This window comes from Dromiciops gliroides, chromosome 2 (genome assembly GCF_019393635.1).
Source record: "Dromiciops gliroides isolate mDroGli1 chromosome 2, mDroGli1.pri, whole genome shotgun sequence".
NCBI lineage: Eukaryota > Metazoa > Chordata > Mammalia > Microbiotheria > Microbiotheriidae > Dromiciops > Dromiciops gliroides.
Window position 1 is genome coordinate 531,720,756 of NC_057862.1, and position 15,567 is coordinate 531,736,322.

The window sequence follows — 15,567 nt, forward strand, 5'->3', positions numbered from 1 at the left end:
AAGATGGTAGAGATGCTCTTATATAGCCTAGGCATTGGCTGAGTGAGTTCACTCTTGCTCTTTACCACCCCAACTCCAATTTGGATGTCTCTCAAGGGACTTCTTTTGGTGATATATAACAGAATCTTTCTTTTCTTTCCTTTTTTTTCCTTTTCTTTTCTTCTTAATATTTTTACTGTTAGCTTTTGTTTTTATATACCCTAAATTTCCCTCTGAAGCCCTTCTCCCAGAGAGCCCGATCCCTTATTTCTATTTAAAAAGAAAAATAAAAAAGACTAATAGAAAAAAATAGTAGCAAATCAAGCTTCCAATCTTATTTTACTGAAACTGCTGCCTTTAAAGTTACTAATGATCTTTTTTTTAGTTGCTGAATCCTCCTTCTCCTTGATCTCTCTGCAGGCTTTGGCACTGTTGATCACTCTCTCCTCCTTGATACTTACTGTCTTCTCTCCAGGTTTTTGGGCCACCACGGCTCTCCTGGTTTTCCTCCTACCTCTCAGACTTCTTCTTTGTCTTCTTTGCTGGATCCTCCTCTGATGATGCCCTATAACTGTAGATGTCCCTCAGGGTTCTGAGCTGGGCTCTTTTCTCTTCTTCCTCTTTAGTCACTTGATGATCTCATCAGCTCCCACGGACTGAATTACTGTCTCTGCTGATGATTCTTAGATATACTTTTTCCTGCCCCCATCTTTCTACTGACCTCCAATTTCACCTCTCTGCCTGCCTTTCAGATAGCTCAAACTGAATGTCTAGGAGATGTTTTAAACTCAGTAAGGCCAAAACAGAACTCATTACCTTTTCTCCTAAACCCTCCCTACTCTTACCTTCCCTGTTACTGTAGAGGGTAACACCATCTTGCCCAGTGTCTCAACCTAGAAGCCATCTTGAGTTCCTGTCTTTCATTGCTATATCCAAGTTGTTGCCAAGGCCTATCAATTTTACCTTTGCTTCATCTCTTGAATATACCCCTTCTCACTTTGCCTCTGGATTATTGCAGTGTTCTACAGGTAGGTCTGCCTGTCTCGAATTTCTCCCTATTCCAATCCATCCTCCATTCAGCCACTAAAGGGATTTTCTTAAATTGGGGGTTCAATCATGTCACTGCCTCTACTCAGTAGAGAATTTTTTTCTGGCTAACCTCCATGCCTGGAATGCTCTCCCTCATCTGTTCTGATTTCAGTGCCTTCCCCTCTGTTTGCTTCTTTTTGTATCCTCACAGCTTAGCATACTGCCTGGCACATAGTAGGTGTCTAATAATTTATTGATTGATAAAATGTGATTAATACATAAAAAAAAGAACTTCATATACAATATTCCATGCCTGTGCCTCCCACCTCTGCAAAGGAATTGGGGGAGGTGAATTTTCATATCTCTTCATTGAGGTCAAATTTATTCTTTGTAATTTTGAAACATTTTTTAATTGCATATAACAGAATCTTAACAAGGGCCTTGGGACCCCACATTTGCTCATTATGAAGCCACTTGTTAAGACTCCATTGGTCAAATGTATGGTCAAATCCACTGCCCCATCCCCACTGCTTCCCATCAGTTCCCTTTCTGCAAAAGATCCGTCCCTTCTTCCGTCACAGCTCCCACATCTCTAGTGAGTTTTATGACTCAACTGCATCTAGGGATGCCCAAATAATTGAACAGCTTTTTTTTTTTTTTCCCCTGAGGAGAGGAGGAAATTGAGAGCAGAATCCATGTCTGCTTTTGGTGGCCCTCACCCCCCACCCCCACCCGCACTTTGAAACCTAGTGAATAAGAAGCCCTTATCTTTTTTTTTTTTTGAGAGGAAGAGAAACTCCCTTTCCCTGACCCCTGCTTTGAGAAGAAGAGAGAAATTAATCCATCTAGTCAGGTTTGCAGAGTGAATTTGTTTAAAAATGGAAGTTTAATGAGGCATTATGGGGACTTTGGGCCTTTCCTCCCAAAGGGCATTTGCCCAGCCTCCTGTGGGATGATGACTTATTCCAGAGGGCTTGGGGAACCACAGAGGCCTTTGGCCTTTGGGTAATTCGGCCTTAATCACCTGGCATCATGGGAATGTGCCAGACTGCTGTGTAGAGGTCGTCCTGCTTTGCCTTTCTCTCATCCCCGGTGAGGAGGAGTCTAATGTGGTGCCTATCGCTGCAAGAGTTGAGGTTGTCAGAACCTGTCTAGTTCTCTCTTCTTTTCCCCCCTGCTTTCTTTTTTCGGAGCAGCCACCGACCTTTCTCTCAGATCTCTGGCTCTCCACCCCTCCCCCTCCTCGACTTCCCCATCTCCTTATCTCTCTTGCTGGAAGGCTCCCAGTTTCAATTCAGGGGAAGAGACTTCAGTTCCTTCTGAGCAGCAGCTGTTCCCTACTTGTGTCGCTGCCCTGGACCTGCCTCCACCTCCTTCCCTTTCCTGAGTCCCAGGGAGACCCATTTACCCAGCACCTCTCATGCAAAATTGGAACTAGAAGGAATCTGCAGAGAGGAGGGCCCGAGAATCCCAGGGAGCCTCGGCAGGTGCTACAGGTATCATTGAACTCGGTGATCTTACGCCCTGTGCGAAGGGCCCTCGTTCCTCTGTCATATCCTCCTTTTCCTCCATCTCTTCCTCAGTTGCCCCCTTTTCTTTCCTCCCCCTCTCTCCTCCTCCGTCTTTCTGTGCCTCCTCTTCTGCTGCTTCCTCTTCTGCCTCCCCCTCCTCCTTTCCCATTTACTAAGCCTATCTTTTGTTCCCTGTCCCTGGGGTGGTTCTGGCTTCTCTCCCCTCTCCCAGTCATTTGCTCTCCTGCCTTTGGTGCCAGGAGAAGTGGGGCTTGGCCTTGTTTAGGGGGCTGGGCAGGGCTGATCTGTGCTTCCTTAGGGACTTTCCCAAAGACAGCCTCCTAAGGCTAAATCAGTGGCCAGGGTTCAGCTAGAGCAAAGCATTTGTGGGATGGCCTGCACTTTGGGTAGGGATAATAATAGTTCCTATTTATATATCCCTTTAAGGATCTAGAGTCAGAAGGGACATGGAGACCATGTAGTCCAACTCCCTCATTTTACTGATAAAGGCACAGAGGCCCAGAGAGGTTACCCATGGCTGCACAGCCTGTAATTTACAGAGCTGAGGGTCCCACTTAGGTGTCAGGACTCCTTTACTCTGCCTTTCCAGGACCTGGCAATTGGTTGGATGGAGGTAGGCTGTGAGGCAGAAGGGCGAACGAATGAAGGCACAGCCTGGGCTGTTGGGAGGATGGTGAAGTCATTAACAGACATGCTAGCTCTGGGAACCGCCTGGCATCCTAGGGATTTGTCTAGTGGTCTTATGGAGACTGGTAGTGTGTTCTCTGGTAGTGAGTTTCCCTGCGTGTCTTGGGTAGTCACTGACTGACTGACAGTGAGTCAGTATCCTTGCTTCACATCAACCTTTTTTTTTTCTTTTTCTTTTTCTTTTTCTTTCTGCTGACTAAAAACCCATGTGGCCTCATGCCCTCCTGGAAAAATGAGAAGGATTGATCTCCTGAGTCACGGTTCAGGATTCTGCTCCGAGAGGAGCGATACCAATCGGAGTCTGTCTCTGAAGGACTGAGCTCCCTCAGACATTAATTGAACTCAGCAAGGACTAAATTCAGAAGTTCGATGAGTGCACTGGACTTGGAGGTCAGAAGTTCTGCCTTAGACATTTCCTGACTGTGTGACCCTGGCCTTAATACTTAGTGGGTATCAGCCTCAGTTTTCTCATTTGTGAAATGGAGAAAATAATAGCACCTACCTCCCAGAGTTGTTATCAAATGAGATAATAATTATAAAGCACTTAGTGCCTGCCACATAACAGGCCCTAAATCAATGCTAGCTAATATTATTATTACAAAATAAGATATGCAAGGCACTTGGCAGACCTTAAAGTGATTATGTAAATGTTATCCATTATTATTCAACAAACATTAAGTGTTTAATGTGTATAAAGCTCTAAACTATATAGAGAGGGCATGTGATATAAAGGGAGTATTGTGTTTGAATGTTGCCTTTGATACTTTCTAGTTTTGGACAGGTCACTCAGCCTCTGAGCCTCAGTTTCCTCATCTGTAAAATGGGAATGATTTTTTATGGCACCTACAAGTTTGTAGTGGAGATCAAATGAGATAATGTAAAAAGATTGCTTTTAAAAGCTACATGGAAAAAAAAAGCTATATGAACAGTGATGTTTTACATAATTGCACATACTGCCTCAGGGAAGGGGGAAGGGGAGGAAGGGTGGGAGGGATAAAATTTGGAACTCAAAACTAAATAAAAATGTTTATTTTTTTTAATATCATAAAAGTATTTTATTATTTTCTAGTTACATGTAAAGATAGTTTTCAACATTTGTTTTCCTAAGATTTCTAGTTTCAAATTTTTCTCCCCCCCTCCCCCTCTCCCCAGGACAGCAAGCAATCTGATATAGGTTATATATGTACAATCACATTAAACATATTTCTGCATTAGTCATGCTGCAAAAGAAGAATCAGAGCAAAAGGGAAAAACCTCAAAAAAGAAAAACAACAGCACCAAAACCAAAAGAAATAGTATGGTTCAATCTGCATCTATATTCCACAGTTCTTTTTTTTTTCTGGATTTGGAGAGCATTTTCCATCATGAATCCTTTGGAACTATCTTGGACCATTGTATTGCTGAGAAGAGTCAAGTCTATCACAGTTGATCAACACACAATGTTGTTGATACTGTGTAAAAATGTTTATTATTTTTTTTTAAAAAAGCTATATAAATGTTAGCTATCCTTATTGCTAGGTCCTAGGTCAGTTACAAAGGTAAGTAAAGGAGATGTGCCCACCCATGACAATAATTCCAAATGGATCATACTTTGTTCATGAGAGCCTGGCATATAGTTATGGCTTAATAAAGGCTCGTTGATTGATAGATAAGGGGTGAACACAGAGTGCCATGAAAGTTTATAGTGGGGAGACATCCTTTCTGATAGGGTGAGTTAAGGGAGTGTCAAGGAAGGCTTCCTGGGGAAGTTTGTGTTGGAACTAGTTTTGAAAAGAGGGGGTTAAATTTTAACAGGAAGAGACTGTTGAAGGAGGTAATTCAGGCATTTTTATATCCAGAGAATGTGGAGAGCAAAGGTACTGAGGTGTTAAAAAATGTGGGCTAATTAAGTCATGGGATGATGCTTAGTCTAGCTTGAATGGATCCTCAAGAAGAATAACATTAGGGAATAACAAGGGTGCATTGGAGCCAGATTATAGAAAACTCTGAATGCCAGGCTGAGGAATTTGGCTTTTATTTAATGGAGAAAAGGGAGCCATTGAAGGTTCTAGGATAACAGAATAACATCAGAATAAGAGGGCATGAGTATTACATTTAGGATTAGGAGACTTGAGTTTAATTTTGAGCCCTATTATTTATTAACATATGGGCTTCTCAGGAAAACTAGGGACCTGGATTAGAGGATACCTAAGATTCTTTCTAGCTTTAAATTGTGTGATGAAACACACCTGTCTTAGAGACAGAAAGGTGATGGCTTTTCTCCACCTGAATTAATGAATCAGTAACTAATTTGGGGGGGGGGCAATAAGGGTTAAGTGACTTGCCCAGGGTCACACAGCCAGTAAGTGTCAAGTATTTGAGGCTGGATTTGAACTCAGGTCCTCCTGAATCCAGAGCTGGTGCTTTATCCACCCCACCACCTAGCTGCCCGCCCCCCCGCAACTAACTTTTGACAATGCTACCTCTGAAATAGCTCCATGTACTCTAGGCTGTCATAGAGTACTGTGCTACTTGCCATTCCCCATACACACACCCCATACATTCGTGCCTCCATACTTTTACTCTTACTTTTTTTTTTTTTTAGTGAGGCAATTGGGGTTAAGTGACTTGCCCAGGGTCACACACCTAGTAAGTGTTAGGTGTCTGAAGCCGGATTTGAACTCAGGTACTTCTGATTCCAGGGCCGGTGCTCTACCCACTGTACCATCTAGCCGCCCCATCTCTTACTTTTGCCAATGGGAGATGGCATTAGAATTGTGATTTAAAGGATGCACTGGAATTCAACAGAAATTCCTCCCTGGTAATAATCCTCCCCAAACTATCTCCACCTTATTTTTAATTCTTATCCATTCTCTAAATCCTGACTCAATTGCCATTTACTATAGGAAGCTTTCTCTGTTCTCCTTAGCCCATACACTTCCATCAATAGTGAACTTCCCCTTAGGATCAAATGAGATCATATCCATAATGCACTTAACACAGTATGTGGCACATCATAAGCATTTAATAAATGCTTGTTCCCTTCCTCTTCGACTTCACATAGCACTTTGTTTTGTAACCCAAATATATTCATGATATAATTTGGTATATTTTTATTATCTATGTTTAAGGTCCCCAGTAGACTATAATCTCAAGGAGGATATGGACTGTGTTTTTGTGTGTATGTGTGTGTGTGTGTGTGGGGGGGGGTTGGTGAGGCAATTGGGGTTAAGTGACTTGCCCAGGGTCACACAGACAGTGTTAAGTGTCTGAGGCCGAATCTGAGGTTGAATTTGAACTCAGGTCCTCCTAACTCCAGGGCTGGTGCTCTATTCACTGTGCCACCTAGCTGCCCCTGGACTGTGTTTTATTTAAATTTTATATCTCCTCCAGTGCCTAGCACAGTGATGAATGGATAAATCATAGATGCTTAATACGTATTCTTTGAATCAAGGATGATGTAACTTGGACACTGCTTGCAACAGATGCTACTTCCTATATTAATCCTTTCTTTAATCCCCACTTGTTAGTGCCTATCCCTTCCCCCTCCCCCATTCCTTTGAACATGCTTTCTATTTCTTTATGTATGTATGTATGGTTGTGTTTCCCAATGAAAGCTGAGGACAGAGACCATTCAGGGTTTTGTCATTGTATCTCCGATGTCTGGGACAGAGCCTTGTCCATAGTAGGTGCTTAAATAAATGGCTGTTCTATTGAAATCAAAGGCCGTTGGATTTAGCAGTAAGGTCACAGTTGTCCTCACATAGAACCATTTTAGTAGAGTAGTAGGATTGGAAGCCAAATTGCAAGGACTTAAGGCACAGGTGGTATTGAAACCACAGCACTGGCTGCGGTTCTAACATGGGTGGCCCAGGTACCTGGATGCAAGAAAAAAAGGATCACCCTTGGCCCAGATGAAGCTGTCAAGGGCTGCTTAGGCAAGGTGCTGGCTCTGTCCTCTTGATAACAGGGCAACCAGTGTCACCCCCTTGCTGGTTATCATTATACTACTCCCCCTAACCCCTACCCTCCAGCTCTCTGAGAGTTTCTTCAGAGGGTACAACTATGAGGGAGTTGGTCAAGAGTTTACCTTTGTAGGCTTCCAGTGTCTGGTGGTCTGGTCCTTCATTCCTTATGTTGTAATTACACATGCCCAGTCGAAGGGTGTTTGTTGCTGGACCAGGCTGGGAGTGTCTTACCTTCTGTGTGCCCTGCAGAGTGACATTTTTATGGAGGGACTCCCATTGCTCTTTCTGTGCTTTGGGAAGCTGGAGGTAATTGGGTGCTGATCCTGGACTAATTGAGCCACCACTGAAGATCATGGGCTGTGCTATTCTTAGATTTCTATCTGAACTACACTATTCTGAGGCCCCGTGTTACTCATCAGTAGAAAGAATAAAATGGCATGGGGGAGAGAGATATTGCTACAGAGAGAGTGAGGAAGTAGAAATATCACCTGGATATATAAAAAGTGTAGGAGTGAAGGGGAGGCAAGAAAGGAGACCATAGTTTGGGATCAGTTTGTTTTTTGATCTGTAGGATAGGGAAAACCTGAGCATTGCTTTAGGCAAAAGGTAAGGAGCCAATGGATAGGAAGAAATAGAAAATTCATGAGAAAGAAAGATTCCAGCAAGGTTCTTGTTGGAATCAGTCAGATTCCAGATGGGTCAGGAAGGGATAGGATCAAAGTTTAGGATACCATTTTTAAAAAAAAATTAATAAAGTATTTTATTTTTTTTTCCATTACATGTAAAGATAGTTCTCAACCTTTGTTTATACAAGCTTTACAATTTCAGATTTTTCCTCCTCCCTCCCCTAGACAACAGGTAATCTGATATAGGTTATATATATATATACACACACATAATAACATTAATCCTATTTCTGCATTAGTCATGTTATAAGAGAAAAAAAAACAGAGCAATGATGGAAAACCTCAAAATAGAAAAAAAACAACAGCATCAAAAACAAAAGAAATAGTATGGTTCATTTAGCATCTATACTCCACAGTTCTTTTTTTTTTTTTTTCCCTGGATTTGGAGATCCTCTTCCATCACGAGTTCCCTAGGACTCTTCTGTGCCATTGCATTGGTGAGAAGAATATAGTCCATCACAGTAGATCAACACTCAATGTTGATGTTACTGTGTACAATGTTCTTCTAGTTCTGCTCATCTCACTCATCATTAGGGTACCATTTTAGCCTTGGCACGGAAGTGGACATCTCTTCTCCTGAGTGAGTAAAGACAGGTGTTGAGGAAGGGAATTGAGAGATACACATCTCAGTCTCAGAAAAGTAAGAGATGACATAATCTTCTGAGAGGGTAGAGAGGTAGGGGCTTAAAGAGACAGGAAGAGGTTTGGAATAGTTTTGGGCAATGTGTTAGCTAATGAATTAAATAACTGACTGTTAAGCAGGAGTAAGGTTATACTTGTAATGCATTGTCAGTAGGATTTAGTGATATTCTGTAGCTCTGATCAGCAAAGAAATCAGATGGTTGAGGTACCCAGAGTTGATAGGGGGAGCTGTATAAACATCAAGGGCATGAATGATTCTATTATTATGGCTACTGAATTGGGTTTTTTTTTTTGCAGGGCAATGAGGGTTAAGTGACTTGCCTAGGGTCACACAGCTAGTAAGTGTCAAGTGTCTGGGGTCAGATTTGAACTCAGGTACTCCTGACTCCAGGGCAGGTGCTCTATCCACTGCACCACCTAGCTGCCCCTAAAGGTAAGATTTTAATCTGGGTGCTCTGACTTCAGAGCCAATGTTCTTTCTACTGCACCATCTGAGGAATTCAGAGAAATGTGGGAAGACTTATATGAGTTGAAGTAAAATAAAGTAAACAGAACAATATATACAATGACTACAATAATGTCAAAGCAAAGAACAACAAAGCAAGCAGAAGGCTGTGTATTGTAATGACCAATCTTGGCCCTGGAGAACAGTTGACGCAATACATTTCCTCTCTTTTCTTGGAGAGTTGGGGGACCATGAATGTAGCATATTGTATATACTGTCATATACAGTCATCATGTCATTTGGTTGGCTTTCCTTAACTGGTTTTTCTTTTTTTTTTTTTAACTGGTTTTTCTTTTTGGGGGGGGCAATGGGGGTTAAGTGACTTGCCTAGGGTCACACAGCTAGTAAGTGTCAAGTGTCTGAGGCCAGATTTGAACTCAGGAACTCCTGAATCCAGGGCCGGTGCTTTATCCACTGTGCCACCTAGCCGCCCCAAAATTGTTTGTTTGTTTTTTGGTTGGGCAATGAGGGTTAAGTGACTTGCCCAAGGTCACACAGCTAGTAAGTGTTAAGTATCTGAGGATGGATTTGAACTCAGGTCCTCCTGACTCCAGGGCCAGTGCTCTATCCACTGTGCCACCTAGCTGCCCTGGTTTTTCTTTATTGCAAGGGAAGGCTCACTTTATGGGGGAGGGCTCACTGTGAATGATTATAATATAAAAACAAAAAGTAACAATAAAACTTTTAAAAATGGGCGATCCAAAGGGCACTTAAGAGAAGTCTGTTAGAAGGGGCTGGCAAGGGAAGCGGGACTAGAGGATGTGGAAGACTAAGGTGTGTGGAGATAAAAGTCTGGGAGGAGGTGATAAGGAAATGCAATTTGTATCTCAGGCACTAAAACTGAGTGACAGAATGGGGAACCCCAATGTCCCAACCTTCTGGTTGGTTAGTCCAACCTCCTCATTTTTCAGGTGAGAAAACTGCAGCCAAGAAGTTATGAGACTTGTCTGTGGTCACACAGGAAGGGAGGTAGTTTGATAAAGGAAAGGCAAATAGAAGCAACAGCCCCAGTGTTCCAGTGGGAACGTTGGTACAGCAGAAAGGCCCTCACAAACCTTACTTTCAGGTGTTATCTTAGGTCTTTTTCCCCCCAGGGCAATGAGGGTTAAGTGATTTGCCCAGGGTCACACAACTAGTACATGTCCAGTGTCCACTGAAATCGGATTTGAACTCAGGTCCTCCTGAATCCAGCTGCTAGCTGCCCCTGGTATCTTAGGTCTTGACCAATTCAGTTCTTCTGGTAGAGTGAGAAGAGGAAGGTTTAGAATCTTGCCCCCTACACATATCATTCCAATATGATGACAAGGTGGTTCTCCTCTTCTGACTGATTCAGAACATCATTACTCTGATTCTAGTTCTAGAATAGTGTGTCTGGTAACACATTTAGAGTATTTAGAACTAGAAGGGACCTTCGATCAATCAATATTAATTAAGTGCCCACTACATGCCAGGCACTGGAGTAGATGTTAGGGATATAAGGAAAAGAATGAAAAGATACCTGCTCACTATGAACTTAAATTCTATTGTACAATAAGTACATTTGAAATATGTACAACATGTGCATAAGAAATATGTGGAACATATTTTATATAATGCACCTTTACAAGTACAAGTACGTATTATATATTCATGTAGCAGAAAAGACAGGAGATGGAGTATTATTTGTGAGGAACAGAGAGGAGGCCCATTTGACTGGATTGCAGAATTCATTAGGGGAAATAATGTACAATAAGGCTGGAAAGGTAGTCTGACCTTTTCATTTTGCACGTGAGGGAACTGAGGCTAGGATGTTAAATGACTTTTCCAAAGTTACACAGCTAAGCTAGTAAGTGTTGGAGAGAGGTTTTGAAGTCAGATATCCTTATTTCAGGCTCAGGTCCAACACTCCTTCTTGCTGTAAATTATTTTCCCCTAATCCTATGCTCGCTATAAAATGGTCTTCCAAGGCGACAAAAATATGGTTGTCCTCCTGCCTTCTTATGGAAATAAAGAGGAGAAGGCCATGCTGCCTCTGAATAGTATGGCATGGTGTGGTATTGTATAGAAGGGTATAGTATAGTATGGTTATTTATTTGATTCAGACCTTGGATTGGGGCTTTCTCATAATCTCTCTCCTGTTAAGTTAAAAAGCAGTCTTAGGGGCAGCTAGGTGGTGCAGTGGATAGAACACAGGTCCCAGATTCAGGAAGACCTGAGTTCAAATTCGGCCTCAGACACTTGACACTTACTAGCTGTGTGACCCTAGGAAAGTCACTTAACCCCAATTGCCTCACCAAAAACAACAACAACAAAACAATAAAAAGCAGTCTCTTGGGTGGAAGTAAGTAGTAAGGGTGTGTTGGTAGAAGGAAGTAGAATTCAGGAATGTATGCTTGCCATGTGTTCCTAAGGATTTGATCTTGTATTACTATCTTCCCTTCTTCTTGGAGAAGGGATTACCCTTCTCAATGACCGTGGTATAGGTTTTCACAGGTTCTTCTAGTCACTGAAGCTAATGATTGGGATCCTCCCAGGTAGAAGTTCATCTGTGGGAGCTGGCTGGGGTAGAGAATTTGATGCCTTGGAAAGGAAAGCTAGTGAAGACCCTGGTTATGTTACAAGTCCTAGAGAGATTCCTAAAGAATTCCCTAATGAGGTTGCCCCTCCTTAACTTTCCTCTGTCTTGCAGGGTGATGTGAGCAGAGCACAGGAATGCCTTATGTGGATCGGCAGAACCGAATTTGTGGGTTCTTGGACATTGAGGACAATGAGACCAGTGGAAAGTTCCTACGGAGATACTTTATCCTGGACACCCAGGCTAACTGCCTCCTTTGGTACATGGACAATCCTCAGGTGAGATGAAGCATGACTAAATTTATCAGCTTTGTCTGGTTGATCCACATTCAGCACAGAGGGTAAAAATGTGACCCATTCCTCCCCCTCTCCCCATAGGGAAAATATTCCAGAATTATAAAATTGGAAAGGATCCGAGTGGTCAGTATACCCCTTATTCAAAGCTGGAATTCAGTGTATAATATCCTTGACCAGTGGTCATTTACCCATGCCCCCATCTTGAAAACTTCCAATGACAGGGTATTTGTTACTCCTTGAGGCAGTCACTCCACTTTTGGACAACTCTAATATTGGAAAGATTTCCTCTCATAACAGGCTGAAGTCTGTCTCCCTGTGGCCTCTACGCATTGGTCCCAGTTCTGCCCTTCTGGGGCCAAGCAGAGCAAGTCTTATTACTTTTCCCCATAATAGCTTTTCAGGGAGCTAGCATGTCTGTCCAAGTTTTTCCCTTTCCAGGCTAAAATATCCCTAGTTCCTTCAACCATGGCTGTATTCCCCCAACCAACTTGCTTGCCTTCCTCTGAATGCGCTCTGGCTTGCTAATTTCCCCAACTTTGAACTTCTGCAGAAAGGCCACGTATCTCTTGGGAAGGTGAGGTAGAAGTGTGGGATGGACAGGGTTAACGGAGATTATTAGGAGCCTCTGGGTTTCATGGGGACCAGGTAGGGTGACTTTTGCTGCTTCTGGCAAGCCTGTTGCCCACAACTATGATTCAACAAGTGACAGCCCTAAACAAAAGTCATGTACCAGAGTGTTCAGCAGAGTAGGGGAACAAAGGGATAGGATGGTCAGATGCCAGGACCTAGCTTGACGGGCCAAGTACAGAGTCAGCACTATCAGAAGAGAGTGAGTGAGGTCATAGAACTAAGAGTACATCAGGTGAAGAGAGCAGTGTGGTACAGGAAGGATGGAAGGAGATAAGCATTTATCGGATGTCTCTTATGTGCCAGGCACTATGCTAAGTGTTTTACAAATGTTATTTCATTTGATCCTCATAGCCCTGGGAGGTGGGTGCTATTACTGTCCTCATTTTATAGTAGAGGAAACTGAGACAGACAAAGGTTAAGTGACTTGCTCAAGGTCACACAGCTAGAGGCTGGATTTGAATTGCAATCTCCCTGACTCCAGAGCCAGCACTCTATTTGTCTCTATTGCTTGCTAAATTTGGCAAGTTAGTTCCCCAATCTTAGTTTTCCCCTTTTCAAAATGAGATGTTTGGACGAAGTAATTTTTATATTAATTTTTTTCAGTTAAGACACAATTTTTCTTCTTCTCACTTCTCCCCTCCCCTGTGGGAAAAAAGGAAAAACAAAACCCATGTAACACATATGAATGGCCAAACAAAATAAGTTCCTTCACTGGCCACATCCAATATTCGTGTCTTGTTCTCCATATTTAGTCCCTCATATTTAGAGGAATCTCTTGTCCTCCGTCTGGAGGTGGGTAGCATTCTTAGATATCCTCAGTCCTCTGGAATCCTGGTTGGATCTGATAGTTTTTAAGTTGATGCCAGCTGTGACCTAATACAAAGCAAAGTGAGCAGAACTAGAAGAATTTATAGGATTACAACAATGTTTTAGAGGAAAACCAACTTTGAAAGACTTTAGAATGCTGATCAGTGTGATGATAAACCATGAGTCCAGAGGACTGAAGACAAAACAGAGAGGTGAGAGACATACATTTTGGGGAATGGTCAATGTAGGAATTTGTTTTTTGCTTGCTTATTATGAAAAGTTTTCTTTTTCTGTCTGTCTGTCTGTCTGTCTTTTAAAAAAAATTTTTAATTTTAATTTTACATATAAGGTATTTTATTTTTACATATTTAATTTTACATATAAGGTATTTTATTTTTTCCATTACATGTAAAGATAGTTCTCAACTTTTGTTTATACAAGCTTTACAATTTCAGATTTTTCTCCCTCCCTCCCCCCTCCCCTAGTGTCTGTCTTTTTTTGTTCAATGGTTTGGCCAAGGGAGGGAAGTAGAAATAGGGAGGGATAGATTATAAATGCATGTAAAAATTAGTCAGTCAGTAAGCATCAAAGTGCCTACCTACTATGTTCCAGCCTCTACGTTAAGCACTAGGGATACAAAAAAGGAGAAAAGTCAGTTCTTATTCTTAAGATGAGTCCTCAGTCTAATGGGGGAGACAGCATGCAAACAGCTTCATACAAACTAGCTATACACAGGATAAAGTGGAAATAATCAACAGAAGGAAGGCACTAGAATTAAATCAAAAGGCATCAGGGAAGGCTTCCTATGAAAGGTGGGATTTTAGCTGTGACTTGAAGGAAGCCAGGAGGCAGAGATGAGGAAGGGGAGCATTCCAGGTATGAGGGACAACCAGAGAAAATGCCCAGTTAGGAGATGGAGTGTATTGTTTGAGGAACAACAAGGGAACCAGTGTTACTGAATTAAGAATTTATTTTTAATTTTTTTTGTTTTTGTGTTTTGTTTTTTTGCTGGGCAATGAGGGTTAAGTGACTTGCCTAGGGTCACACAGCTAGTGAATGTCAAGTGTCTGAGGCTGGATTTGAACTCAGGTCCTCCTGAATCCAGGGCCAGTGCTCTATCCACTGCACTATCCACCTAGCTGCCCCAGAGAATTTACTTTTTTTAAATAAGAAAATGTAAGGTGACATAAAAACAAAACAGAATAAGGAAATGAAAGGGTTTGTTTTTTAAAAAAGTGAATAATTTTTTTTTTAAAGAAAAAAGAGAAAAGATTGGCCCCAGATACTGCTCTTATAGACTGGTAGGGAGGAGATGTGATTACAGACAAGCAGTCAGTTGGTGGGACTGAGAAAGATTTGAATACCAAGGAGGCTGTGGAGACCACTGCCTTCGGGCAGGTGGATAAAGCCTGGCCCTGGTCCATTCTTGGGCCCTTAAAGGGCTAATGGCCCTACAGCTTCCAGATCTGATGCTCTCTTGACTCTGGGGAACTGGTGTCTTTGCTCACACCGAATACTTTAGTCAATGTTAAACGTTTGCTAAAAGTCAGGCATCAGGTTAGCCAGGCCAGTTCTGGGCTTCAGGGCAGGGCCAGTTTCCACATAGTTTTGGTTGATGCGGTTCTGGCCCTGCAGGCTCACCTGCTCTTCCAGTCTGGGGCCTCTCCCAGTAGAGACAGTGACCTGGTTCCCTGAGGTGGACAAATGTTGGTTTTGAGAACCATGGACTGGCTGGGACCTTAGCAAAGGTACCTGGAATTCCAGCCAGCCCAACCCCCTTATTTTTCAGAGGGAGAGACTGAGGCCCCGAGGAAGCTACTTGCTCTAGGTCATACAGCTAAAAATTAGCTTACTTTACTTTGGAGGGAGGTGATTGAATCTGAAATAGGTGTCTCAAAGGAGAGGAAAGGTGAGCTTTGTACTTCAGCTCTGTGTCCAGAAGTCTCAAGCATCATCATTGCTCTCAGAAAAAGTTGCCCAAATTGAGCTGGGCTCCAAAGAATTTCTTCTATCCTCTTCCTGGGCGTCAGGATGGGGGGGAGGCTGGGGGGGTATTGTTACACAGGGGATGGAAGAATAACCCTGAAAACTGATTTGACCTTTGACCAGAGAGATCACAGCTGCATTTGGGGGTCCTGGGATCTGGCTGTGGTTCAGAAGCTTGCAGAAGAAGGAAGCCAGAGTGTTGAGTGATAGCTTATACATTATGTGCAGCCATGGGAAAAAGACATGTGTGAGTCACTGCTGATGACCCTCTGGGGCCTAGCTTCTCT

General features: G+C 42.6%; 1 protein-coding gene across 3 annotated transcripts in view; it reads left to right on the forward strand.

The window, feature by feature from the left end:
* The window catches only part of PLEKHA2 (pleckstrin homology domain containing A2), a 129,600-nt gene that overhangs the window by 20,821 nt on the left and 93,212 nt on the right, over positions 1-15,567 (forward strand). For 2 of the 3 annotated variants that reach the window (XM_043989429.1, XM_043989427.1), the window contains exon 2: positions 11,676-11,839. In XM_043989429.1, the coding sequence (XP_043845364.1) occupies positions 11,699-11,839 (141 nt within the window). In that variant the 5' untranslated portion in view covers positions 11,676-11,698. Of the gene's footprint in view, positions 1-8,874; positions 8,936-11,675; positions 11,840-15,567 lie in introns of those variants that run through there. The other variant, XM_043989428.1, reaches the window with a different exon arrangement.